Below are 26571 nucleotides of genomic sequence, written 5' to 3'. Positions count from 1 at the left end.
GGCTTCGGCTTAATTTGGAATACCTAAATAGCTCTCTAATATATTATTAGGTTTTTGGTGGTTTGCTTCGACATACATCAATTATCAGCAAATTAAGTATGCAACATCTTTTTGGAGTTTACTCCTTAAGAAACGATTTGAGTTATAAGGGCCGGTACGGAAATTTTATGAGGAGTAAAATCAAGTGTAACACGAAAAGTTGAGGCGTTACGTAGAAAGAGACAAACATATATATCCACACTTTACGCGCAACACCAGTGAAGTCACTGAATAGAAATGTCATGATTTTTTTTTTATTTAATTTAACAATATTGTAGCTTTGCCGGTTTAACCATCGCTTATCGTTTCCTTGTTCGTACTGGAACCATTGCATCTAAGTTAGGGGTTGTATCCCAATTGTTCCGAACTCGAATTCGTTCAGAGCGAGAAAGTTAAAAATTGTCTCCGACGCCATTTGCTTTCCTCTTTTTGGACAAAGTTTTGAATGTATCGATCATGTTTTGGTTTCTTGTTTTGTTGTTTTGTTTTTGTGTTGTACATTGTTTGTTCTTTTACTTACAACTTTGTATTAAAGTGTAGTTCTAATAAGTATTGGTAGCAATAAGTTGTTACTTACAGTCTAATAATTTATTAGCTTTTATCTCCATTGCTTTTTGTCCTAAGTTCAAGGCCAGTACAACAATACCTTTAAAATAACAGTTCCTTCACAAAATATGAGTTATTTCCCGAACAAAATCTAAAACCTTTAAAAATAAACAGTAGTATTTATATAGTAGTAAGTATTTCTTATTACTCACTCTTCTCTCTTCTCGCCATGACATAATTACCTGAAAAAAACAGCACCATATATAGAACGATACAATTTATCACGATAAATAATTTGCGATTGAAATTTGGAATTGGAACATAATAACATAAAAACAGCACTATGTATATCAGAGCAATATTACAATTATTCATGATGAAGAATTTGCCATTTGAAATTGGAACATAATTAGCTAAAAAACAACACCATGTATAAAAAACAACACCAATACTACAATTATTCACGATAAAAGATTATCGATTGCGTTCGAATCGGTAATGCGGGCACAGCACTAAAATCCAAAATCGTAAACTTACTTCCGTTTAATGATAAATAAATTTATTTTATAAGCACATAAAATTACAATTGAATAACTTTAATTGTGTTTTATTTGCACTTCGAAGTAATTTGTAATGGATAAGAAATTAATATTGGTGACCTGCATAACGCACGTCATCCACGCGGAGAGTTCCGGATTCGATTCTCGACTAAGCAGACATTTAAAATATTGTATAAATTTGTGTAACTTGTTTCATTATAAAATAAATTTATATTTGAAATCTGGTGTATCAATTTGGAGGGACACAGTTCTAACTCAAAATAATATTTTTATTTTGGGCTCGAACACAAAACTGCGATGCGAATTCGCAACGCAGAAAATTGCGATGCGAATTGCTGCGATGCGATATCGTGCGGCGTAGCGTCTCTCAGGGTGACCAACAACAACAACCACTGTGCGATGCGAATCAATTCGCAAGTTCTTGCGATGCGTCGAGGGAGCTCGCAGATTTTTGCGATGCGACGTCGCATCGCAGTTTTGTGTACGAACCCTTTATGTTTCTAACGTAAACACGAAAAAAATTATACAATTTACCTGACATGCTTGTCAGCTCGTAACCCTTTCCATGCTGATGGGAAATTGCAATACAATTCTAATTGGGGTCACTTATGGACTTATTTCAGTGACTATTTAACAGGTCAAACATTAAAACATTAGAAAGTGCTTAGGTGTCAATAAAGTAGGCCTAAATCATAGAAAAAAAAGCAATCCCATAACCTCAAGAATGAAGTCCAAAGCCGCCATCCCGATGACATTAATAAAAAGGTTTTATTCCTCTATAAATAACAATAAAAACAACATTAAATAGTTTATTTGGCGATCAATACCTTACATTTTATAACCGTTTTACGACCCGCTTATGGAACCCAAAATGCCTAATTCGACTTCATTAAGTGCTCGGGAAACACTAAAATTATGGTTTATTAAGCTTTTACTTAAACCGCTAGTTACTTTAATGGGAAGCTTTCTTTCTCTAGGGTTTTTTAATTTTAAGTTGGAATACTAGACATTTCTGGTGTTAAAAGTACCCCTTGTCATAAAAAATACTTTCGACCCACAGTGGCAAGAGGGTTACGTTTTTCACGTATGTAAATATGTTCATTGCCTTGGCAAGGATAGTGGCCTAACGGGTTACAGTATGAGGTGTTACAGTAGAGCTGGTGTTAAATAAAATAAAATAAAAAGAATAAAATGAGAAGAAAAACTGAAAATGACTTCTTAAATTTACTTTACTTTGTGCAGAAGAATTATGTACGCACTCCAAAATCCGTTTTATATGATATGTGCTTTTTTTTAAAAAAGTTTTGTTTTAATACAACTATGATAACCCTTCCTTGCCAGTCGGGTAAATATGCGCAGTAAAAATATTAACTTAAAAAGTAGGTGATATTTCCAAATAACAGTTAGACTATTAATTTTTTTTATAGATGACGGCTTTATAACAAGGTATGGTTTGTTTTTGTGGGTCCGTGCCGATGACGTCACGGAGGGGAAAACCCACCTAATTTTCGCCTCTTATCACCGAATTTATCAACGTATCGCTTTAATAACTTTCTATATTTGACATTGAGTTTACAGATCACAAGTGTGATAGGGTGGCGTGCTCAAACACACTGTGTTTTAAACTGTCACTCTGTGCGTTTTGGCCACGTCGAAACATTAAACTTATCTTGATAACAGTAGGTGTTCTCGGCTGTTTGTTTACTGATTAATATTTTCGTATTAATTATTGGATATAATAGCTGATAACCTCATTTTTTATTTTATTACACTATGATATTGAGTAGTAAGTACTGAACAATAGAGTAATATAAAGCCTAAAACAATAAAACGAACTAAAATTTAATTTACAATAGAGATTAAATAAAATTAAGGATATTTCAATGCGAAAGAAATCAGGCACTCGGTCCTTTCAACCACTAGGCGTTACGGGTTAAAACAATGGCGTCTTATTAAAGGAAAAAAAACTAACATGTCAATATGCGCGGGATTAAAAAACTTCATTTGAATCGATCCTTTCACACTTCGCACAATCGTCCACGACGGTTGATTTCCGCTCCTTAATACATTGAAGGGTTAAAAAAAGGTTCTCAAAATGAATTGGAAGCGTCTTTTAAATAATCTTTTTTCGAAATTATTCGTTATTGAACTAGTGAATGGGACGGAACTCGTTCATTCGGGCCGGTTCGAATTTCGATCGATTCACTCGATAAGTGACCTCGTTTGGAAGGGATATCGCTTATTTATCGATTGAGCATCGAATGATCTAATCAAAAGGATCGACGGACAGCCAATTTGAATGGGGACTCCTGTTTGTGTGTTGCTTTGTTTGTATTCAAACGATGCGATTACGTTCCAATTTATTTTTAAATTATCCCGTCTTTGTAGTTTAAAGTATTGTATTTGTGAACTAAGTCTAAACAAGATTTAAGAATAAAGAAATAAAGTCAAATCTACAAACATAAGATTTCAAAAGTCACTCCACTTCAGTCGAATCGTTATTAAAAATCTTTTTCGATTTTATAACGGGAGTCGTAAAACGAAAAATTTTAATTCCTATGCGGAAAATCTCGGGGATCCTCGTAAACTCTAAATTTAAGCTTACGGGTCAGATCAGAAATAGAGCGTATCTGATCAGTGACATTCGTTTTGAGAAAAAAAATACAAGAAATCTATAAGAACTCATAAAGTGGTCATAAACACGGAGGAGGTAATAAAAAAACAGTCCGATGTCGTGTTTCAGCTGCCGCGGGCTATTTCCGAACGTTCGAAAATCGAACGCCATCGAACTTCGAACAGAAATACGAAATTTAAAATTAGAACGTAACACAATGTAATGTGAATAAGCCTTTGTGTACGCGATTCTGATTCTCGTGATATTAAAACACGAATTTTATGAGTTATATTCGCGTGTATTGTGCTGGCAGATGTAACCTTTGTAATAGCGGAGGAAAATATTCGAAATATTGCATCAATTGTAGAAAGTATGCCTACGTTTTATGAGGAACATGATAATTATTGTTATTGGTTGAAAATATTTGTTATGGTCGAAATTCCTCTTTACAATAATTCTTTCTTTCAATTTTAAACAATCAATTTTAAAGAATTTCTTTAACATTGCATGCTTTTCTGTAATGGTGTTTAATTTTTGGCTTTTTTTTTTTCGGAATAAATACTTATAAATTTAAGTATTTTTTAACAGACATTACCTATTTTACTTTTTATTTTTTCTATTAATGAATTTTTAATTTTCGAGATATTAGTAATACAATAAAAATAGTATTTATAAAAAAAACTACTTTTCTCTTATTTTTATTTTAAAACGTAGCAATTTCTCAATTTTTAATTTTCCACATTTATCACCCTTGCCCAACAGTGGGCTATTTATCGCAGTCATTTACGTCTATTATTATTATAGCATAACGACATTCCGTGGAACGCGTGCTTCGTTTCTTTCATCTAGCGCTTATAAAGTGTTCGCGCGTTTTTCATAACAACGGAACAATAATTATTTTTGTATTTAAGCATCTTGGTTCACTACCACTAGGTAGCGAGTGAACGAAATATTTTTTTATATTTTTTAATGTAACGGTGACTTATGATATACTAGATGGCTCGTCTATTTAGTTTCAATGAAAAAATTCCTTTAAAATTAAAATTTAGGTAGGCTCCATTCTAAGAATAACCATTGTCCATAAGTAGAAACTGTAATAATGACGGAACTGTAAGTTTTATTGGAATATCATTTATATCACGGCGTGCGTAAATGGACGTTTTACGCACGCTTCGCGTGCGCAAAACCCCCATTTCCGACCCCGTAATATAAAATTTTATACAACACGCGGACGAAAAATGTTTTTCTGACTCGTGTGATTGCAGTCCTCGCCTGCGGCTCGGCCTGCAAACTCACACTTGTCAGAAAAAAATTTTTCGTCCTCGTATCGTAATGTACTATTACATTATTAAAAAAAAACCCTTTCATTTAGAATATTTTTTCATTTCCGAAATATAAGTACTTATTATAAACAAAGACACGGCACAGATAATGATAAGTATAGTCCCCGCCAAACTGCTAGTCCGCTCTGAAGTTGTTCCGATCAGGTGTGGTCACACAATGTGCTATAGCGACGTGATTCATTTTTTATATTCAGAGCGGACTATCAGTTTTACGGGCTATACTTGTCTAGAAGAAATTGTTTAACAAACGTCCATCGACGGATCATCGACCGACAAACCATTAGGTACTTTACTATTTTATCGCTACTCGCTCTATGTGAAACAAATAGTTAACACGTTCCGTGCCAAGTGGGTGAGTGTCAATGGAACAAAACCGATTTATAAGAGATTTTTTTAGTTTTTCGTATTGTTTTTAAAAATGAGGATGTAAATAATGAGATGCGACAGTCCACAATGCTGTCGGGAACTGTGATAAACAGAGAACGGTTATGAAATTTTAGTAGATCGCGAAATGAAGGTGGGAGAACCTTTTGTGGTTCGACTCCGGTGGCACCACGCCACACTTATTTCTGCCTAATAACAGCAGTGTTAGGCGCTGCTGTGTTCCGTTTTGAAGGATGTGGTAAGGGAGACATACTTTTCCGAGGCGTTCCAGCTTAGTCCTCAGGGGTAACGGCGCGTCTGTGGCCGACCTCAGGTAGGAATATCTATTCCTATCTGGGGTTGATTACAGATGTCCCAGGGCGGCAGTAGCCACTTACCATCAGATGGACTGCATGCTCGTCTGCTACTTCTATATTTTAAAAAAAAAGAAATGAGTTTTAGAGGTAAGTGATCTCGGTATCACATATTTCTGTTATAAATTTTACCTGTTTTTTTAATTTTATTAGTAGTACGTTAGACTCTTATTTCATTTGAATTTGGATACGGTAGCCACTTAATATAAATATGTAGATAGCATACTTCTATGTCACAAATAATAGTTAAACCTAACTGTAGACAATTTTTTTACACCAAATATCTCTGGTTGCCCTGGACACACACAAAGACTTAAAAGCACCCAGACCCTGGGCAGAAAGTGAAATTCATCAGTTGACAGAAAAGTTGTTGGGCAGAAAGTGAGATTCATCACTGGCCGAGGACCGAACTTGGACTCTACGTGACCGTTGGCATGGCAATGGCAACTGCTGCACCGTGCAGCTATCTCGGAGTAGGGCTACAATATTTGAATGAATTAGAAATTAATTTGAAAATAAATATATTTCCTATATTTCTCAAACCCAGTCTTCCAGTGAAAGTAAGGTTAATCCACTTATTTCAGTATAGAGATCTGTCGGTAACCTCAGAGCCATCAAAGAATTAGCACGTCGGATAGGGAATTCGAAAGATGGACCGATTAGACTGGACCGCATCCCTTGCTGCCTGAGAATCGGTCACTCGAATTCGGGAGATAAATCTAAACAAATAACTCAAATTAAATGTTCCTATGCAGGGAGTAAAATGATACTGTTTGTAATTGCTAAATAACTACTGTTTTGTTGATAAGCTTGTTTCTTCATAACATAAAAACAATAAAAAAATTTTTTTATTGTAGAGGCACAGAGTACTTTATACAAAGTAATTGCCACGTATTTGATATGTTAGTATGACTATACTAACTTTAGTCCGCTCTGAAGTTGTTGCGAGCAGATGTAGTCATACAATTTGCTGTGGCGACGCGATTCATTTCTTTATTCAGAGCGGACTAGCAGTTTTACGCGGACTATACCTCTGTAAGGTTCATAAACTATTATAAAAAGTGTAAAAAATTCAAATAAGTAAATAAAATATATTACTACATTTTTATAAGTTTCACGTTCGTGTAATTTAAAGGAATTACTCGTATGTTGTCGTTATTTGACAACATCCCATGAACTTGTTCGCTAATAGAAAATTGCGATTTCCACTAAAAGTACGTGGGCGGCTCCTTTATTTAGTGGAATTTTATTAGTTCCACGTAATTTATTTTGATAATAAATATTAAATTACATAAAAGCCCGGTGAAATTACTGGTACCCACCCAATAAATTCATATCACACTAAAGTTACGAAACGAAAATCATTAACTGACAAACATCGTAAAGTGGAGGCGAAATAGAACGCATTCTCCCGGTTTATATTTAAATTTAAAATCCGAACGAGCGACATATTTTTAAAAGTTCGAACGGCGACACTTAAAACTAATCGCTGTTTTCGATTCTGGCGCGTCTTTTGAAAGAGTTCGAATGCGCGTTCTAATTTTGAAATGTTTTCGATATTGGAACGGGCGGCGGTGTTGTCGATGGGAAACGTTGTGAAACCCGTTGTTTTGACTTGACATCAGGAGACCACTCTATTTTCTATTGTATTTTATTTTGTTATTTTAACTTTCAAAAAGTAAAAGCACAACGATTCGCTTTTGTTCCATACTAAACCAAAATCAACAATAGCAACAATATATTGGTGAACAACTTTATTTACATTATTGTACGTTAACGTTTACATTATTCTACCGATTAAAATTTCATAACAGACCAAATTAAATACTCAATTTTGTCAGTGCAGAACTTTCTAATTAAAGTTTAGAAAATTATAACTGATTATTAAGTTTTTACCCATCAAAAACCGCTTAAGATCACCAAACAAATCATACTATCACCATATTAAACCCTATGTAAACATGTTTTCTTACTTAAATAATACGTCAGTAATTGTCCTACGTTGTATATCAGTTTAAGGCTGAGAACGCACTGCGATTAAACCGCAAGACTGAAACCGAAAAAATATAAAACATATTGCTTTCTATACATGTGCACGCACTAGTGACTTTTTTAGGCGACTGATTTATTGTTACATTTTGACCGCAGCTTGTTTAAAGCGCGGGTTTTGTCTCCCATAGTAAGTTTATGGTGGCGCATTGATATAAACTAAAGATATGTTACTAGCGGGTAAAACATGAAATATACAAAACATATTTTAGTTTAATCGCAATGCGTTTTCAGCCTAAGAACTTACGTACGACTTATTAAATCATCAAACCTTGTAACTTATTACGTCAAAAAAGTAATTTGTCAATTTTGCCAACTTGTCAGGTAGGGTTACGTCACATCCGATACGATGACGTCAATTTCTTACGAGATATTACATCGTAACAATGTTTTGCAAATCTATTTTTATCTTACTAGTTACACCCCACCAGAATTCGTACAAAGTATTACCAATAATTCTCGGTGCTTAAAATAGCACCGTTTCTGCATTATGTAATTAAATTTTCCTTAGTAAGCCGTTTAAGGGACTTCCCATATATACTATGATAATACTTATTTTCAAATCTAATTTCTAAGTGTGCTGTTGCTATTTCAGGAAGCCCTGTGCAAAAGTTTTTGCGTCTAAGTTTAAGTTGTGCTTTGTCTATCAGTCACAATTAGTTCTATCGTCATAGTAAGGAACCATTATCAATACAAATATGGACTAAAATTACATGTAGAATATAAATTGCCTTAATAAATTCCATTTATTTCATTGATTACGATTGTTAAGCAATATTATTCAGTATTGAAATCATACTAAATGCTGAATATTTCGAAGATTTATCAAAGAGTCGTGTATGAGCTAAGTATTACAATCAGTCGTAGACACACGACCGTCCATCCTTACCCAAGCTGTTCGCTGTAAGTGTGCGAACAATTTGCGATGCGTATCGCGGAAACAATAGCCGATTCTGCCTCTAGCTCGTACTGTCAGCAAAAACGACCATAGACAAGCTGACCGTTTGATGCGCTTCTTCTGATCACTTGTCACTTATGATGTAATAAATTTCCCGCCAAATCCCATTTACATTTACATATTGTAAGGAGCATTTTTTTTAAGAAATATGTATGTTTAGGTATTCAATTCTTTCATTTAATTTAATTTGACGAAAAAATAAATTAATTTATTCAAAAATAATGTTTTATTTTATATTTGAATAGTTTTAGTCATGCTATTAATATTTTATTATTGTGTTATGGTTAAGTATCATTTTGTTTTGGTAAACACAGTATTGGTCAATATACATTTTAAAAATACCATTTACCCGTATAGATTGTAAACACAATAATAGGTATGGTGTTTATTGCAGCTGCAAGGAAGACGGCCATTTTATTTATGGATATTGGGTGACGGAATCCATCCAGTGTCTGTGCATGGCTGAAATATTTAATCCCTTAGGCTAATTACAAGTTTATAGACCTTAATGAGACTATTATCTCGCGTAAAAATTTTTATGAAGAAAAAGTGGCGGGAATTAAATTTTTTATACAAACGATTCGGGACGCAGCGCTAATGGCGTGGAACGTCACGCTCTCGATATGATTTTGTTTTTTCTTATTATTAAAAATGTAACTTATTTAAATTTAATTACATACCCAATTTTATAAATTGAATTCTTATAATATTAATTATATTGAACAATTCATTCTAAATTCAAAGTTATTATATTAATATTTAGGAAATGAAAATTGATGACACAAAAGCAATCGCCTGTTATGTTTCAAATAAAAATAAAGATTTATATACAGTAGATTATTACTTATTTCAGGCAAATATTTTTAAAATTTGACTATTTTTTTTCCTGCATAATATTGAAAAGAGGAGAGAAATAATGAAATTTTATCAACTATCTGTACATACAATAGCTAATATTGCACACGGTACTTCGCGTTTAGCAATAGATAGCGATCAGTCAAACATGTTGTATGACATTTTGTTGTACAATCTTACACAACTTTAAATTACTAATGATTTCGCTGAAACTCTCTACCAACGCCTTATGTTAAAACCATAAGGTTTATAATCAATTCATTCAATTTCCTAACAGTACAATTAACTTTGTATCGCTGTCACAATGACGTTCAATCTCATCGTTCGAAAACAGTCGAGTTTCTTTACATTTGTACTCGACTTCTGTTTAGAAATTGAATGAAGGATTTTGAAACTATGAGAATTATGTGGTGAAATAGGTATTGTCGTTGAGTCAAAACTGTTTGGAACACTTAAAGAATTTTTATTTTTTAATCTAAGGTGTAACTACAACCTTAGATTTTTAAAATGTACTGATCAAAATCTTGCTATTATCATTTATATAAAATTAAAAAGAATAACTTATAAAACATAACGGTAAAATCAAAGTAAGACGTTTGAATTTGGTAAGTGACGAAAATAGCTACAAAAATGTCTACGTGTTATTGGGAATAGATATCTGAATCTGACATGACAGAAAAAAGGTTACATTACTAAATTCCATATAGTTATACTAACATGTGCCTCTATTTACTAAGACGTGTATATTTTTACCTTAAGTTAAAAGTGTCTAACCTGGCTACTAGTTTGCGATCGATTAACTATATTTAGGAGAATTGCCTATTGACAGCTTTGACAGTCTGATTGGGCCATAGACAAATAATATACTATCAATATTATATAAAAGTTATTTTAAATAAGTTTATGACGAAAATATACTACGAAACTTAATTAAATTCCTTAAACTTAGTCACATTTTTGTGATCTGATAACTTACATTCTTATACCATAGACAAAACGTCAGACCGGTTCAACCTGATTCCGTCAGTATGGAGATACCCTAAGAAGACTATGTGCAGTATTATATGTTTTGGGAATTTACGACTGCTATTTTGGGCATAAAATTGTATCCAATTAACCTTTCAAGTTCGGACTTAAATGTCGTCGAAGATAACGCCAGCCGTAAATCTACAGCTCGCATTCGAATCGATAAATTCTTAATTGATTTTATTTATGTCAACGATTTTATTGCATACCTACTAGTTTCACGTTACTCCGAGCTTTATTAGACCAACGCGTATAATATATCACAGTAGCCATTAAAAGAATCGACAACGGCATCATTCGGTAGGAATTAATCGATTCTCCTTAACGTAATGTCCACCATACATCGAGTTAAATTGATAATTAATCGTCCATCTTTAATGGAAAATGGCGCCGTGATTTCGATCGGCCATTTGAATTTTTTTCGAACACAAAATCGAATTTGTGGAATTCCTCGCGCGGATCGAGAGTGGCGTTCTATTTTTGAACGGGAAGAAAAGTTTGTTTTTATTTTTTTTGTAACAATAAAAGTTTTGTGCTATGATAGTTACGTGGAACATTCCGTACCTTGCCGTAAATCTCTATTAATAACCTAATTTCTGCCGTAAAACAGCTGTTGTGTTGTGTTTGGCAGAACACATTTGCATACCTGAGTGACATTTCAATTTAGCTTTTAACTGCAAGCTCAGGAACACCAGGCATTCCATCTTAGCTCACCATAACTACTATACATATGTATATTACTATGGTATCTTTAGTTTGTCTGGCCGGGCATTGAACCCGGACCCTTCTATCAATATATATGTATTAAAATACAGTTATACGTGTATTTATTACAGGATAGTACTTCTCACTTCAGACTAAGAAATAGTACGAAAAAAATAAAAAAAGCTCCATTCCAATTAATTACTTATAGATTTACGAAGCACGCGGTATAATGATCAATCATCATTACATATATCAATTGGTTGCATGCAACTTTTTTCCTTGACAATATTGCGTGATATGTCTATAACCTACAAGATTTTGTTCAGATATACTAAAAGGAAAAACTGTATGTTGTTTGTATCTGCCGTCTCTTTCTAGTGAATGTACATTTTCAATATTGCCTTTTAAAGAACAACTGACGAACAAATAAGCCCAGTGCTGTCTTACAAAAAAATCTACCATTCTACAAAATAGTTCACAAAATTTAAATCTTTGTTTCATCGAACCCGGATCATTCCATTTTATAGCAACTACCTACACCACTTACTCTTAAAGACAACTTTTCCACAAATTTAATAGAAGATTTTCTAAATAGATGTCAACATTAATGACTACCAATAGACGTGATAAAGAAATAAATAAAATGGCTGTTTAAAATAACAAATTAAATCATTTTATCAAACACTTGGAACTATCTGTCAATCATCATTAGGCCAATGTATCGATAATCGCATGATAGCTGTCTGTACAACCATCGTCTGCATCAGCCTTCATATATGATTGCAGTAACTGTCAAAAAACTTGTTTTTGGCGCCAAGTGGACTAGAACTCGAGTTTTTATTGTTCCGACAATTTCAAAATACTTTAACGTATTATTATTGCATGACTCAATTTTATTGTGAAAATAATCGGGCAATCAAATATTTCAACTATTGTCTATTGGCGATGTGCAAATTGCGAGATGCCGTTGAAAAAGTTACAATTCAGGTCACAATAACCATTTGGCGCCAAACGACAGCCACAGACTATTCAAAATAAAGTTTGAATTTCACACGTACATATTACTACGAGTATTTTATTTACAAAAATAAATGATCATTACGAAAACGATCAATATTGACTATCGTTTTTCTAAATATACATCCACGTACAAAAACCGAATGACAAATCTGGCTTTACGGTTGTATTATGTTTGCTTTGCCGCTTCGCGTAAAAACTACGAGAATAAATATGGAGAATATCGAACCGTCATGTTTTTGCTGGTTTAGGCACTTGTTGTAGCGTGAGCTAGTAGCAGAGATTTAAATTGAATAAAAGTACAAGACAAAGGTAAAGTTTTTAAAAAGACAAGAATTGAGTAATATTGCAACGCATGTTCCTACTCACTTTTTTGTCAAAATTTCTAAGGCCATCATAATCCAGACATAGTTTAGGAAACAAGTGGTAATTATTACCTAAAAACTATTACAATCTGGAGTTGATTACAAATGTCTGAGCGTCAGTGATAACTAAAAACTATCAAGTGAATTGTTAGTCGGTTGTTACCTATATATAAATGAATGTTTGCCTGTATGTCCTTTATAGAATCATTGTATATTTGATCATATGATGATCTTTAGCAAAGTTGTGGTTTCTGAGTTGGTACGACCAATTTTCGACAGATGGCGCCACTGTCATTCCAATTAATCTAGTTATATGTATGTGCTGTTTTTAAAAAACGCAGGCAAAGTCTTAAATAAATGAATGTCATGCCCAACAGTGGGCTAGTAAATGTTACATCCAGCCTCCGCTCATTGCAGCCGGTAGCAACAAGTAAAAAGCAATGAAACGTAAACGCCACGGCACAAAAAGTGGATTAAGTTCGTTCGGTTGGATTTAATCGCAATCCAGGGAATATCCGATCGATAAACAGTTTTTATCATCCATTAATTGAGTAAAGTTTTAATGTTATTGCAAACTGTAACGGTTGTTATTGATTTGTTTTTTAGTCACCTACGTCACGCTTGGTTTCTTTCAAAGACGCTTTCTACACAGACCTACACTAGGATGTTGTGGGTGCCATTGACATACATAGATGACACATACACCCAGAGTCAGAACATAAATCTAAATTTATAATTCAGATGTCTGTCTGACCGAGGATCGAATCCGGAACCCGTTGCGCGTCCGGTGATTGTATCGATCTATTTATATAGTTTCCCGGATAAGGCAATATGGTTCTGAAATTTTCTGAATGTAAAAGATTTTTTCCTATTAAAAATATAGTCTTAATTACTTTTTGAACCTATTATAGCTCCTACCATAATATATAGAAACCAATAATTTCATACTACGTTGAAAACTTGTGAAGTAGGAAAAGTGCTTAAGACTCCTACAGTCTATATCTATTTATAGATTTACAGTCTATGTCCAACCGTGGGACGGTGGGTCAATCATCAATCAGACATAGCAAACACAATCACGCTTACCTTCGAGTTCACACCTATATTTAGTTCATACATTGCATTTTAATTCATATAATTTTTATACGATACATGATTGCTAGAAAGAACAGGTATGCATTGATCGCAGCTTAATCGTATTCGATTGGGTTCAAACTCGCTTGTACGAAACGTTTCTCAAGTTTGCAAACAGTTTTTGCACCAACGCGAATTTTGCCTTAAGTGGGGAAATAATAAAAGTGATATTTCGTTGTACGAACGCCATAGTGAAGATGAAAACATGCGTTTGCGTACACGACAAGTCCTAAGGCACTATACCTAACCGTCAATGATCAGGCCGATTGTGAAAAATATCATTAAAAAACCATCAACTTGATGATTCGACTGGCAACCGCCGCCGTCATCAACCACAATCGATTCCTTGCTTTTTATTCTCGTTTTCTTCTATGTATTAAATTATCGAGAACTCGGCCGCGGTTTGACGCACTCGGTTAACCGTAGAATCGATTTTCGAACGCTTTCCATGTGACAGGTGTCTGAAGCTCCACAGATAACGAATGCAATGCAGATTATTAAAGTATTTAAAACTAATTGATGATTAAAATGTTTTACTGTTCGAACGGTGTTGTTTTTGCAATTAAAGTAATAATTGGTGAATTTTTGATGTTCGCTTGATTGATATGATTTCGAATTTGAAGGCGGAAGATGGAATTTCGAAATTGGAATGTCGTGAAAGTACCTATCTGCATAATATTGAAATAGATTTGTAAGTAGTTGACTTTATTCACTAATAAAATAACAATTTCTAAAGAAAATATAAAGATAATGTTTATAACATTTGACATAATACAGTGAATACGAACAACACATCTTTCGAAGTAAAGTCAAGTAATGATAATGAAAATGCAACCTTTCTGCAAATTTACCTGTAATTATTACGCAATCAGAATCATAAAAAAATAACTTAAATATACGTTTATCAATAATAATTGCAATATTGTATTACAAGCTGGTTTTGATTAGAACTTCACTACTCTGTAGTAAGTTAATTAGGTAGGTATATTTTACTCGAGTAACATTCCAGATACATCTTTATTAATTATTTCTCATTTCTACCTATCCTTTTTAACATGCGTTTCCGAGTAATGTTCATCATCGTACAGGGCCAGTGCGGTAATGATTAGAATGAAGTATCGATAGATCCCGCCCACTTATAGACGAGGGAGGGGCGCAAATCGAATTAGTGCATCGATTAGTTGGGTATCGACAAAAAACGCGATTAGCCCCGAAACCATCGACAACCGAAAAAAGGTAACAACCGTCGTTAATGGCGGTTTTTGTTCGAAAGTCGAAGATTTGAATTCGTAATTTCAACCGCAAGGCGTTCGAATCATTTGTCAGTGACAATTTTTTGGTTGCAATCGATTTTTAAATACAGGTTAAGGTTTTTGCCGGCGGCGGGCTTGAATTCCACAATTTGGCCGATTATTTCCCCTGTTCTCTCCGCTAATAGGATAATTATGGTGGAAATACTTAACTTACTTCGCTCTTATTTTTATTACTTGCTTCTGTAAAGTATTCTAGGTACATTTACCTAATTGTACCTGTACTTATGACAAAAGCTGCCATAATCTCATTAGGTTCTTGTTAAAAACAATCAGATTTGAATGGAGTCAAAATAAGTTAAAAGGTCCATTCCTCTTAAGGTACAAGTTATAAACATCAAACTATTATCGCCAAATCATAATGATAGTCACACTGTTGTACTTATTTGTTATATGTCATTTTAAGCAATGAGTATGATTCACTTATTCAAATTAAACGTATTTATCTATTCTATTCCCTCATCAAATTCTACATACATTTAACCAAGCTCCCAAACCTAGTCGACAGAGCGCGCGAAAAAGCCTAATTCTCATCGATTCCAAGCAAAAAATGGTCCAGAATTGTTCCTGTCTATCCTTAGAATCGACATCGGCATGAGGTTTTGCGAGCTGCATTCCGTGCCTGTGGGAACCTGGGAACATTCTTCCACCACCGCGATACCATCGGCTATCGATTCATTAACCAGTCGGATGTTTGTGGCACACCCTCATTAACTTTGTCGCTTCGTCTTTCGGTTAAATCTGTTAGGTTGGGTCCACATGTGTCCGCATGGCGGGTACACGCTGCGGTTATTTAACGCTCGTTATGTAATTTTTACGTATGCTATAACATGTGTATAATAATTGTATCTATCAGATAAGAAGAAAGACGTAGTAAAACTCTTACATAATGTAAAGTGAGGATTGTGTCTTAACACTTTTAGTTAAAAGTACTTTATTCAAAAGTATTACAGTCTTAAATAGCTAAAAAGTAAATAAAAACAGAATTTAAAAGCGAAAATCATACATTTCATTATACGGGCGCATACTTACATTAAATTTTACATTTAGGGTAATTGTAAAATATATTTAAAGTAGTGCATTTATTTTTATAGAATTCAAAATATTATGAATATAAAGGTTATTTACAGGGAATTTCTAAAGTATTCCTAATTAAAACGCCCAGTGTGTTTCACCCTAAGCCCGTGTCGGTCGTGGCAGCCGATCACGGCACGCCACAGATAATGTACGCTATCTGTCAAATTTGTTCCGCCGACTTCGGATCTTTTCGGATCCCTCGCGTCGCTCGCATCTCTGTACCGGACTCCGAGATGACACATTTAAAACTTTACTTTCTTTTGATTATCTATCAGTGTTAGTTTAAAAAGTGTTTTTTTCTGTCGAAAAAATGGCAATTGAATGTGAATTTCGCTTTATATAGAACAGTAATTGCAATCCATCAACATTTTCTATTGAATCCAAACAAGATATATGATCCTATTTAAAGTCTATCACTGATTCCTTGTCGTCCCCGAGAACTATGTTGGAATGCCTCATATAAGACTCACAACTCACCCTTATTACGACACCCTTCAAAATAATACAGTAGAGCTTAACACTGCTGTTAAAATATAGTAGTCAATATTTTGTTTTGTAAAAGTTATGGTGAGTCTTTAAGAGAGGGACTCTGTCTACTCAAATGCCAATGAAATGTCATTACAATTAATAAACATTATTGATTCCCGCGCACCTATAAGTAATAATAAACAGAACTTTTCGTAAAAACTAAAATACCAAAGTGACCTTTCAACATCTTCCGATGCCAATAAACAAACGTTATTAATAAGACATAAACTTCTGTAAAGCAAAAACTATAAAATCTATAATATCAATAAAGAAGTGATCGACACCTGCGGTCGGGAACAGATAATAAACGATGGCCCATCGACAGTTTATGGACGATAATTGTTGTCTATGGGACGGGCACAGACCGTGGAATATGTTGCGAACGAAGATTTCAATAATTTCGATGAACATTACAACTTTAGAACGTATTAAAATTTTTAGTTATGTTTTTATTTTCACGAATTAAATAACAAAATTTATTTCCTATTTTTTATTGCATCTTCCTTAAGCCTATTTTGATCAGCAGACCTATTTTGAGCAGAAGTTTTATTACTATAATAAAAAATACAATAAAACAAGTACTGTAATAATTATACTCGGAATAACAGAATGAGCAGAATCCTAATCAAGTAGATTCAATTACTTCCAGGTAGACCAAAAATCTGAAGAAGATTTAGGTGGTACAGGACTGGCCAGGGTGACGTGAGTTAAGGAAGACCTAGGTCCATTAAGTATACCCACGGCACGGCATAGGGTACCTTTTGAAGGTTTCCCTCTCGTTAACAAAAAAAAAGTCCATTAAGTAGGGAAGCACAAAAAGCGGGTTGCATGAAAAATATTTTCAGTTCTTGCCGTTTAAAAACCTATTGCACAAGTGTGTCTCCAGCTTAACCTCGATTTTAAGCCTGATTGCGTCAAACCACTGGGTGGCTAATAATGATTTTATTATTGGTTTCGATAGATTATACGTTTACCGGCTCCGTAATAATTACAATGCCCTTGTAGTAATGATGGCGCAAGTTAATGACGGATTTCAGTAATTAGGACCTTTGGTGTGTGTGTGTGTTTGTTAATGGTTAGTTATGTTTGTGGTTCATATTCGATAATTAGTTAAGGTTATAGACTACGGCAGATGTGTGGATAAATAGAATAGGGAAGAGAATAGGATAGGTCGTAAAAAACGACATATAGAGAATTGTTTTATACTAGAAATTTTCAAATTACGATTTTCGTAAAGTTATCTATTTGGATAGATTAAGTATTAATGAGGTCGCAAAAATTGACATAATTATGAATATTAGTTTTGACTCAAAATAGAAAATTACGATCTTCGTGAAGCGATAGATTATGTATTAATTAGACGCGTTATTAGATATTTTCACCGACAGTGACCACTTAATATCAGGTATACTCAATTATTTGCTGCTTAAAAAATAATAAACCGAAGTAAACCAAACCAAATAGATGCGCCATTACATCTAAAGACAGCAGAACCTCTCAGGCAAACCAACCACCTTTCCACCAGGAATACCTCTAGGATAAATACTTAGCATAGTCCATATATAATTACGGGACATTTTCCTAGAACCCCTCTCGAGAACGTTCCCTAAACAATAAAACGACCAATCACATTCATTTAATCGAACTTAATCACTACGTAGAAGTATTGCATGCGATTAAAGTACGGCAGAATCGCATCTACAACTAAAGGTTAGGTCACACTTATTAAAATATTGTACGATTAATCGCTGGATTGGACGATTGGACGCAAAAACTATGTGTAATCGATGGGGGTTGTGTAGTTTATTGCAATGTGTCGGTTCATTTTAATGTCTTTATTGATTGGGGTGAGTTAATTAAATTGTTTAGTTAGCTATAGAAGAGTTTAACTATGTAGGGTAATAAGTATTTAGATACAAGAGTTTATTTTTGTGAATTTATTGTTGTCATTTTTATGGTTTTTAATTGAATTCGAGTTTACCAAAAACCACACAAATCTGACGTATTCTTCGTAACCATTCCTTTAGTTTAATCAAATAATATAAAAATTAGCTATATTCTTCCCGATAAAAGAATTATCGGAATCAAATAATGAGCAGTGTTTTTCTCCAAATGTAAAAGAAATGAATGTTTGTTTGCGCGTTGCTTACAGTTTTTATTATTATAAAGCCGAACACACTTAGCTTTGTACTATTTGGTTAAAATATTTAAAAAGGGACTGTAGCCTTTTGCCGAGAATTTTTATTACAAATCTTTTACACTCTTGCATTAACTAAACTCTTCACAAAAATAAGTTTTGTGCCTTTATCATAAAAAGATTCCAAATAAGTCACTTTTATAATTTTATTCTTATCATGCCCTAATATTATATATTTCCTCCTAACACAAAAATAAATAATAACGAGCACAACTCCATAGTCATCGAGTCTACACACGACTTAAACTAATCGCAAAATCGCAGCCCCGTACACCGCTATGCTATCAGCCTTACCCGGCACGACATTGCAACCGCGCTTACAATTAATACACGCTGCAACATTATGTCCCGGCAATCGATAGCCACTATTCGAAGCACGGCATATGTAAATTTCAAATGTAAATACGCCTTTTAATCAATATAAGCTCGCTAGCAATACTAAAACAATACTATCTTGCGCATTCAAATTTTCTACGTATATCTGTGGCAGCCATCGTGCAGAAATGAATATTTATCCTACATTGCTTTAATATGACTATTGTTCATATTTGTTTATTATGTTGGTATTATTGTAGTTTTTCGTTTAAGGCGATGATAATGTAATATTCTGCCAAGTTGTTTAATTAAAACTAAAATAAGACTATAGTATAGTTTTTAGGGTTTGCTTTTAAGCAGAAGTACCAAACGAGCATTATGACCTGATGGTTAGTGGCTACTGCCGCCCATGGACATATATAATCAACCCCAGATAAGATAAGATATTCCTACCTGAGGCCGGTCACAGATGCGCCGCTACCCCTGAGGACTAAGCTGGAATGCCTCGGAAAAGTATGTCTCCCTTACCAAACCCTTCAAACCACACAGCAGCGCTTAAAACTGCTGTTATAAGATAGAAATAGGTGTTCTATCACCACAAGGGGTTCTATCATCTTTCCTTAATGGTCACCCATTCAATAAATGACCACGTTAAGGGTCAATCAACCTATATCGACAGAGATAGCTTCGATAGTTCTTGCTTCTCTAGAACTGGATGTAGAGCAAGAATTAGTTTGTTTTCGTTGGCACTATTGGCACAGTGCACCGTCAGGACAGCCAACCTAATATCTTTCAGCTGTCAATTACCTTTGATTTGATGAAAGATATTAATATTATTTTAATGGCCATTAAATTAATTTAATTGCTGATCAGAACTGTTTCAGAACTCTTTTTGTGTTGTATTTATATGTTTGATCTGTAGATAGGCACTGTATCTTTAAGTATGTGATTAACCTATTACAGTCCCACTGCTGGCGTTTATAATGAAAGGGCTTGAGGGTTAAGTCCACTCTGCTGGTAAAGGGTGGGTTTTGCCCCAAAAACCTTTGTCGATCTATTGGTAATTCATAATTTTCTTTGGTAATATTATAGACATTAAATAATAAGTAACTAAGGTACTTTTTGAAATATTAAGTCAAATAATAATAAAAAAAAGCGAAAGCCAAAATTAAAGTCCTATATTTAAATGAAGCGTGTGTGAATAGGATAAACGCACACATCCTTAAATACCTATTTAAGAGCAAGTCAAAAACTACTTCCGTCTGTTCAACTGGCATCGAACCTACGAATCCTGCACTACTTTACATACCTCATAATTATCATTACATTAAAACAATATTATTTCCAGGTTATATAACAGTAGATCAAATGGCAGTGTCGATGGAGCGAGTGTCGATGGTTGCGACACCGACATCGGTGTCACAGATCAGGCCCATTATCTGTATTGTATTGTATCGTAATTGTTTCTAATACCGCACCTAATGGCTTTGTGTTTATTCCTGAGATAATTGCACTATAGGTTAGTTAGCGCTTATGGCTCAGTGCCGCGGGTGTACCGAAAGCGATATGGTAAGTTAAGCAAAGATTTTTAAAAACGTTCTGAGGTAGCAACTGATGTACGATTGTATGTTGATTGTAAAGTGACGCAATGACGGGTGTCGAATAGGATGGGTGACCGGTAGTGGCTAAACATGCGCTTTCATGCTAAGGCGTCGGTCACAGTTGCTATCATTGAATAGAAGTAAAACTTGGTCGGAGACTTTATGGGACGTTTAAGAGCTGGATTCGCTACTACCGGCATGTTTCACTACCAATGTGCGTTTAAGAAGAATAATGGAATATTCCCAAAGCTTTCCCCAGTTATGGGGTGATTTGTGCTCAGCATTGGGACATACGAGTATGTATTAAGGCAGTGATAGCCTAGTGGTTAAGAAACTCGGCCTCTCGATCGATGGGTAGAGGTTCAAATCCCAGACACGCACCTCTAATTTTTCAAAGTTATGTGCCTATTAGAAATTGATTATCACTTGCTAAACGGTGAAGAAAAACATCGTGAGGAAAACTGCATACCTGAGAGATTTATAAAAAAGAAAAAAAAAACTTAAAGGTATCTACCAATACGTACTTGGCCAGCGCGGTGGACTATGAGCTAATCCTTCTCATTATGAGAGGATACTCGTGCCCAGCAGTGGGACAGTAATGGGTTGATGATGATTGGGACATATTTATCATACCTAAGAATTATATATTTTTATTTTATTACATCTATAGTAACATGTAAATTTAATTTAAAATAGATTTTGATTCAAAATTATTGATTTCAATTATTACCCTCTGTGCCTTTTAAAAGGCTCTATTGTTAGATATCCTGCAAATAGTCCGCACAAGTCTTTATAGGCCTCTATCTTTACGTCGATGAATGAATCAATAGATATTCATTCAATAAATTCAACTAAAATATATTAGTTTATTGTTTAAATAAATTCCAATTCGTATTGCCAAAGAACCTTGAATATTACATTGAGATTAGCGAGTTCCCTCTATTCTTCGTAACTCTTTCACAACATCCTGTCTATCTTCATTAACATCTATAGATATAATCAAATCTATGAATAAATTATACTAACTATTGGCTCATAGTATAGCTATTGTTGTAAGTGATTTTATTTAATGGAAGTAAATGGGCATGCAGCCTGTTATTGTCCCACTGCTGGGCACGGGTCTCCTCTCAGAATCAGAGGGATTTAGGCCATAAACCACACTACGTAGGTATACGCACGATTTTTATTTATTTTAGGAAATGGTGGTTTCCTTCACCATTTGAGCAAGTGATAATTATTCGTACTTACACGCCTGGGTTTTGTACTCATAATTTCTTACACGCACATACATTTTGTAAGAAGTGCCCGCCTGGGTTTCGAACTTCGGACTCTGCGATTGAGAGCGCGAATTTCTAACCACTAGCCTATGATTTCTTAGTAGTTATTGTAACCTATAAACAATTTGTATGTATTCCAAATACGTAGTATCTAAGGTAGAACCTGTATAAAAGCTTGTATGAAAGAACCGTGCATAACTTGAGGAATAAATTAAAATGCCTAATGTTATCTCTGAACTCCCTTAAGCCAACTTTCATAAGTACCTATATCATGTACCTATGTCACCCTTCAAACCACACCGCACTTTCTTTACTTTAAAAGGTATAGTCCGCGTAAAACTACTAGTCCGCTCTGAATATAGAAATGAATTGCGTCGCTATAGCAAAATGTATGACTACACCTGCTCGCAATTACTTCAGTAGCGATGTGGCGGCGGTGTCACCGTTCTACCATGAGAGTTCCACTCAAAATAAAGTAATTATATTTATATTTATTTGCTTTTTTGTTAGTATGTACAGTTATAATAACACTAGAAATTATTAAATACGAGTTTTATCTATACGAATAAATAAAATTGCCATTAAATTATTATTAACACGATAAAATTGTACATTTTATTTGATTTTTATTTAATTCAATAAAATTTTATATTTATGAACTGTATAAATTAATTTAATTTTCGGTAAATAGCTTTTATTTTTGCCATACGATACTTATTTCCACATCAATAAAGTTTTGTAAAAAGTCATAAAATTTTATGCATTCGTTTAATATGAAATAATTAAGTTTTTGTTATAATATTGCATGATACACAGTACCTACCTACTAATAAAATTGAATTTATCCAAATACATATTCGTCGTCTTCACTTCAAATGTCAAAGATGTGTTTTTTTATTATATAAAAGTAGCAGACGAGCATGCAGTCTACCTGATGGTAAGTGGCTACTGCCGCCCATGGACATCTGCAATCAACCCCAGACATGATTAGATATTCCTACCTGAGGTCGGCCACAGATGCGCCGCTACCCCTGAGGACTAAGCTGGAATGCCTCGGAAAAGTCTGTCTCCCTTACCACACCCTATCATTATGATGTCTTGGGGTCAAAACCACAAATATCCACCATAGTCCTTCACTAGTATTTTTCTTATATCGAGGATTCATGGACCCACACAAAGATGAATACACAAACACCCAGACTCAGAACAGAACCTTAATTCACATTTTATCTGGCCGAGAATCGAAACCGGAACCCACTGTGTGACCGGTACAGTAACAACTCAGCCACTCGGTGTCAATAAAGTCAAAACATTTTTTAAATATTTGTCTGCCCGAGAATCGAACCCGGCACCCACTAAGTCAGACCGACACGTTGACCACGTTGACACGGATCGTCAAGAAATTCAAAATTCGTATCTCACATGAATAGTAATAGATACCCAGTACTCCATAACAACCCTAAACTGATTATATTATTAGATACATATTACCGATATTAGCATCGAGACAATGGGTACAATCGTCCCAGATCGGTCGCGACCCGACTGTTAGGGTTAATTACACCATTAATTGATTTGCCATAATCATAATGTAAGCATTAGGGGTGTTATTTGAACTAAGTTTGTGATAATAATTCACTAAGTTACTTTCTAAATTATATAAATTCGCTTTGTAGCACGGTAGTGGGCCTAGTTGTATGGATAGCCGTTCCCAGCAGTGGGACAAAAAATGTATTAGATTTACACCCATCCATTACAAATAATAAGTTATACTTTGGGTGCCCTCAGGAAAACTGTAAGTCCACTGTTGGACATAGAAGTTATTAAGCATACTATAGTTATGTCGTGGCCTAAGAACTTTGCAGGAAGTCACCAAATTCTATCCATGAGAAGGTACACTGGACCTACTCAAAATAAAATGGAGGTTAGGAGTTGTTACATCATTGTTCTTACTCTTTCGGAGCAGAACATATTATATCGATAACATCCATGAGAGCTCTTTATGTGCCGTAAAACTATTTCTTTCGACGTTGAAACGAACTAAGCTGAAACTACCCACACAAAGCATTCCAGATTAGTCCTCAACTGTTAATGCGAAATGTCCAAGAAACTAAAACATGGTGAATGGAAAGCCTTATCGTCACATCAAATTGTAACCTACCCTCATTACAGATAAATGTGGGTAGGTAGTAGGTATCAGTTACGCATTGAGCGGTTAGTGTTGTCCCCATAACGGTTATTGAGACCCGGTTAATAGTGCAGGATAATTGCGGTAGTATGCGAAACCGTTAATTGATTTTGTTCATCTGTTTTGTTATTGTTTGTGGGTAGACAGTCTTTTTGTTTGTTCCTCGTTTTTTTTTGTTTCATCGGTTTGATTTTCTTGTTTACGTGTTTTTTAGGGTTTTTAAAGTCGCATCGTATTTATTTTCGTTTCATTTAATTTTCTAAAATCCGCCATTATTTTGTTTTTTTTTGCGATCATTAGGTATAATAATATTGCTTATTATCGATTATTCCTTTTGATTATGGGTTCAGAATGTTCTTTATATACTTTCCTTTAGTTTTGGATTATAAAATTCGTTTGCTTACTTTTAAACAAACTTATTTGTGAAGTTCTTCATACAACGAATCATTCGATACGTTACCTGTTGCCAGAACTGCGCTAGGAGATATATCCTTTCCTTCTTGAAGAGCCAGTCCATCGAGTGCATAGCTTGCACCTCCGCCTCGGGTGCGGCGGGCAGGCTGGCCGCGCCGGTGGGGTGCATCCGGACGTCCGACCCGCACTCAGGCCCGACGCCTACTGACCCTCACCCACGCGCCACGCACGCACCTTCCATCGTCCACATTTCCAAATTCAAAAGTCCCGCCAACTCACTGTTTTTTTTTTAATCCAAAGTTCACGTATCGATCTCCGACTTCGCGTGCCAAACTTTCTTTCGTAACTTATTGTGTTGTGCCTGACAACCTGAAACAGAAAAAAGGTATTGAAAGGGGAAGTTTACATCGATTCCATTGTGAGGTGGCAGACAATCGGCCAGTGGCGTTTCGTGTCGAAACTAATTTGGTTGTTCGATGCTCGGCCCGATATGGCAAGGAAAGAAAATTGACAGCTCCGTAAGACGGTGGGGCAACCCGTAGATTTACTGTTAGTTTATCGTATTGTATTGTGTTGTTTTGTTTAGTCGTATCGCCTTCTCTTTATACTTTCTTACAGCAGTGCCTTTATACCCGCCTACTGCAAGATTTAAATCCAACTTTGTTTATTTTAAATTTATAACTTGCCATTTTAGTAGGTCATTTGACCGAGTATGTAAGTACTTTAATAGCTTACAAACTTTAGTTACTTTTGTAAATCAAATGCCTGCGACACTTAAATTATGAAGGCAGGTAATAAAAAAAACAAAGGTATTATAAAGTGCGAACGCGCCGTACAAATTAGGGTGCGTTCAAAATAAAAGTGTATCAATTCAACCGGCTCTGTAGCGCCTGGTAGCAAACTTATCGTCACCTAAACAAAGGGCTTATAAGTTTTGCGGCTGACCATAAGTTAAGAGAATTTGTAAGTTAAGTTTACTTTTAGCTTCTTTATAAGATTTCTAAAACTTTTTAGAACGCCTTTCATAAAGGGTCCATCATTGGAAGTATATCAATTGGATCTGGTATTAAGTAAAATATTAAAAAAATACTGTCAAACTTTCCCACGTTTATGACCGGATGTCACATTTCTCACCAATTTACGAAAAAAAAAGAACTGACAAAAATATAGATAACATAACTGCATAACATTATCAATATAATTTTTAAAATTAACACAATGTACTTGTATTTATTAATCGAATTAAATACAAACCTATTTCGCTTTAAAATCCTATCATGACGGAAAACACAACACAACCCCATAATAATATTTTATCTATACAGTACCTATACGGTGACCGTAAAGTGAGTCATACAAACAGAAGTTATTCGCGGTTTGTTATTAGTTAATATTCATTAGCGAGGGAGGCCAGATGGAGATAAGACAAGGGTCAGGCTTATTAACGCGTTCGTAAGTTCCACGCTGGCAACACTGGAGAAAGCACAGACAAATAAAATTAAAAATAATAGACAATATTTATTTTCTTTTTATTTCTCGTTAAATTTAAATTTATATTCCAATTCCAAATATTTATTTTTATTACTTAGGAATGTATTTTAGTTGATTATTTAATCTGTTGTTGACAGATAGCAAACTGCCAACATATTAATAATTGAGGTGACATATTAATTTAATTACATTTTTCTTAAATTGTTTATATTTCATGCACTAGTG

At 34.5% G+C, this 26571-nt stretch overlaps 1 protein-coding gene across 8 annotated transcripts in view; it reads right to left on the bottom strand.

Annotated features, from left to right (window-relative positions):
* Nucleotides 1-26571, bottom strand: part of cut (homeobox protein, cut) — a 196354-nt gene that overhangs the window by 149862 nt on the left and 19921 nt on the right. For 6 of the 8 annotated variants that reach the window (XM_073078575.1, XM_073078577.1, XM_073078576.1 and 3 more), the window contains exon 2: nucleotides 24902-25224. In XM_073078575.1, coding sequence (XP_072934676.1) covers nucleotides 24902-25024 — 123 coding nt within the window. In that variant the 5' untranslated portion in view covers nucleotides 25025-25224. Of the gene's footprint in view, nucleotides 1-797; nucleotides 828-24901; nucleotides 25225-26571 lie in introns of those variants that run through there. The other 2 variants (XM_073078579.1, XM_073078580.1) reach the window with 2 other exon arrangements.

This window comes from Epargyreus clarus, unplaced genomic scaffold (assembly GCF_041222505.1).
Source record: "Epargyreus clarus isolate Ecla_fem2 unplaced genomic scaffold, WU_Ecla_fem_2.2 ptg000012l, whole genome shotgun sequence".
In the NCBI taxonomy this organism is placed as follows: domain Eukaryota; kingdom Metazoa; phylum Arthropoda; class Insecta; order Lepidoptera; family Hesperiidae; genus Epargyreus; species Epargyreus clarus.
This window is presented reverse-complemented; position numbering and strand designations above follow the sequence as displayed.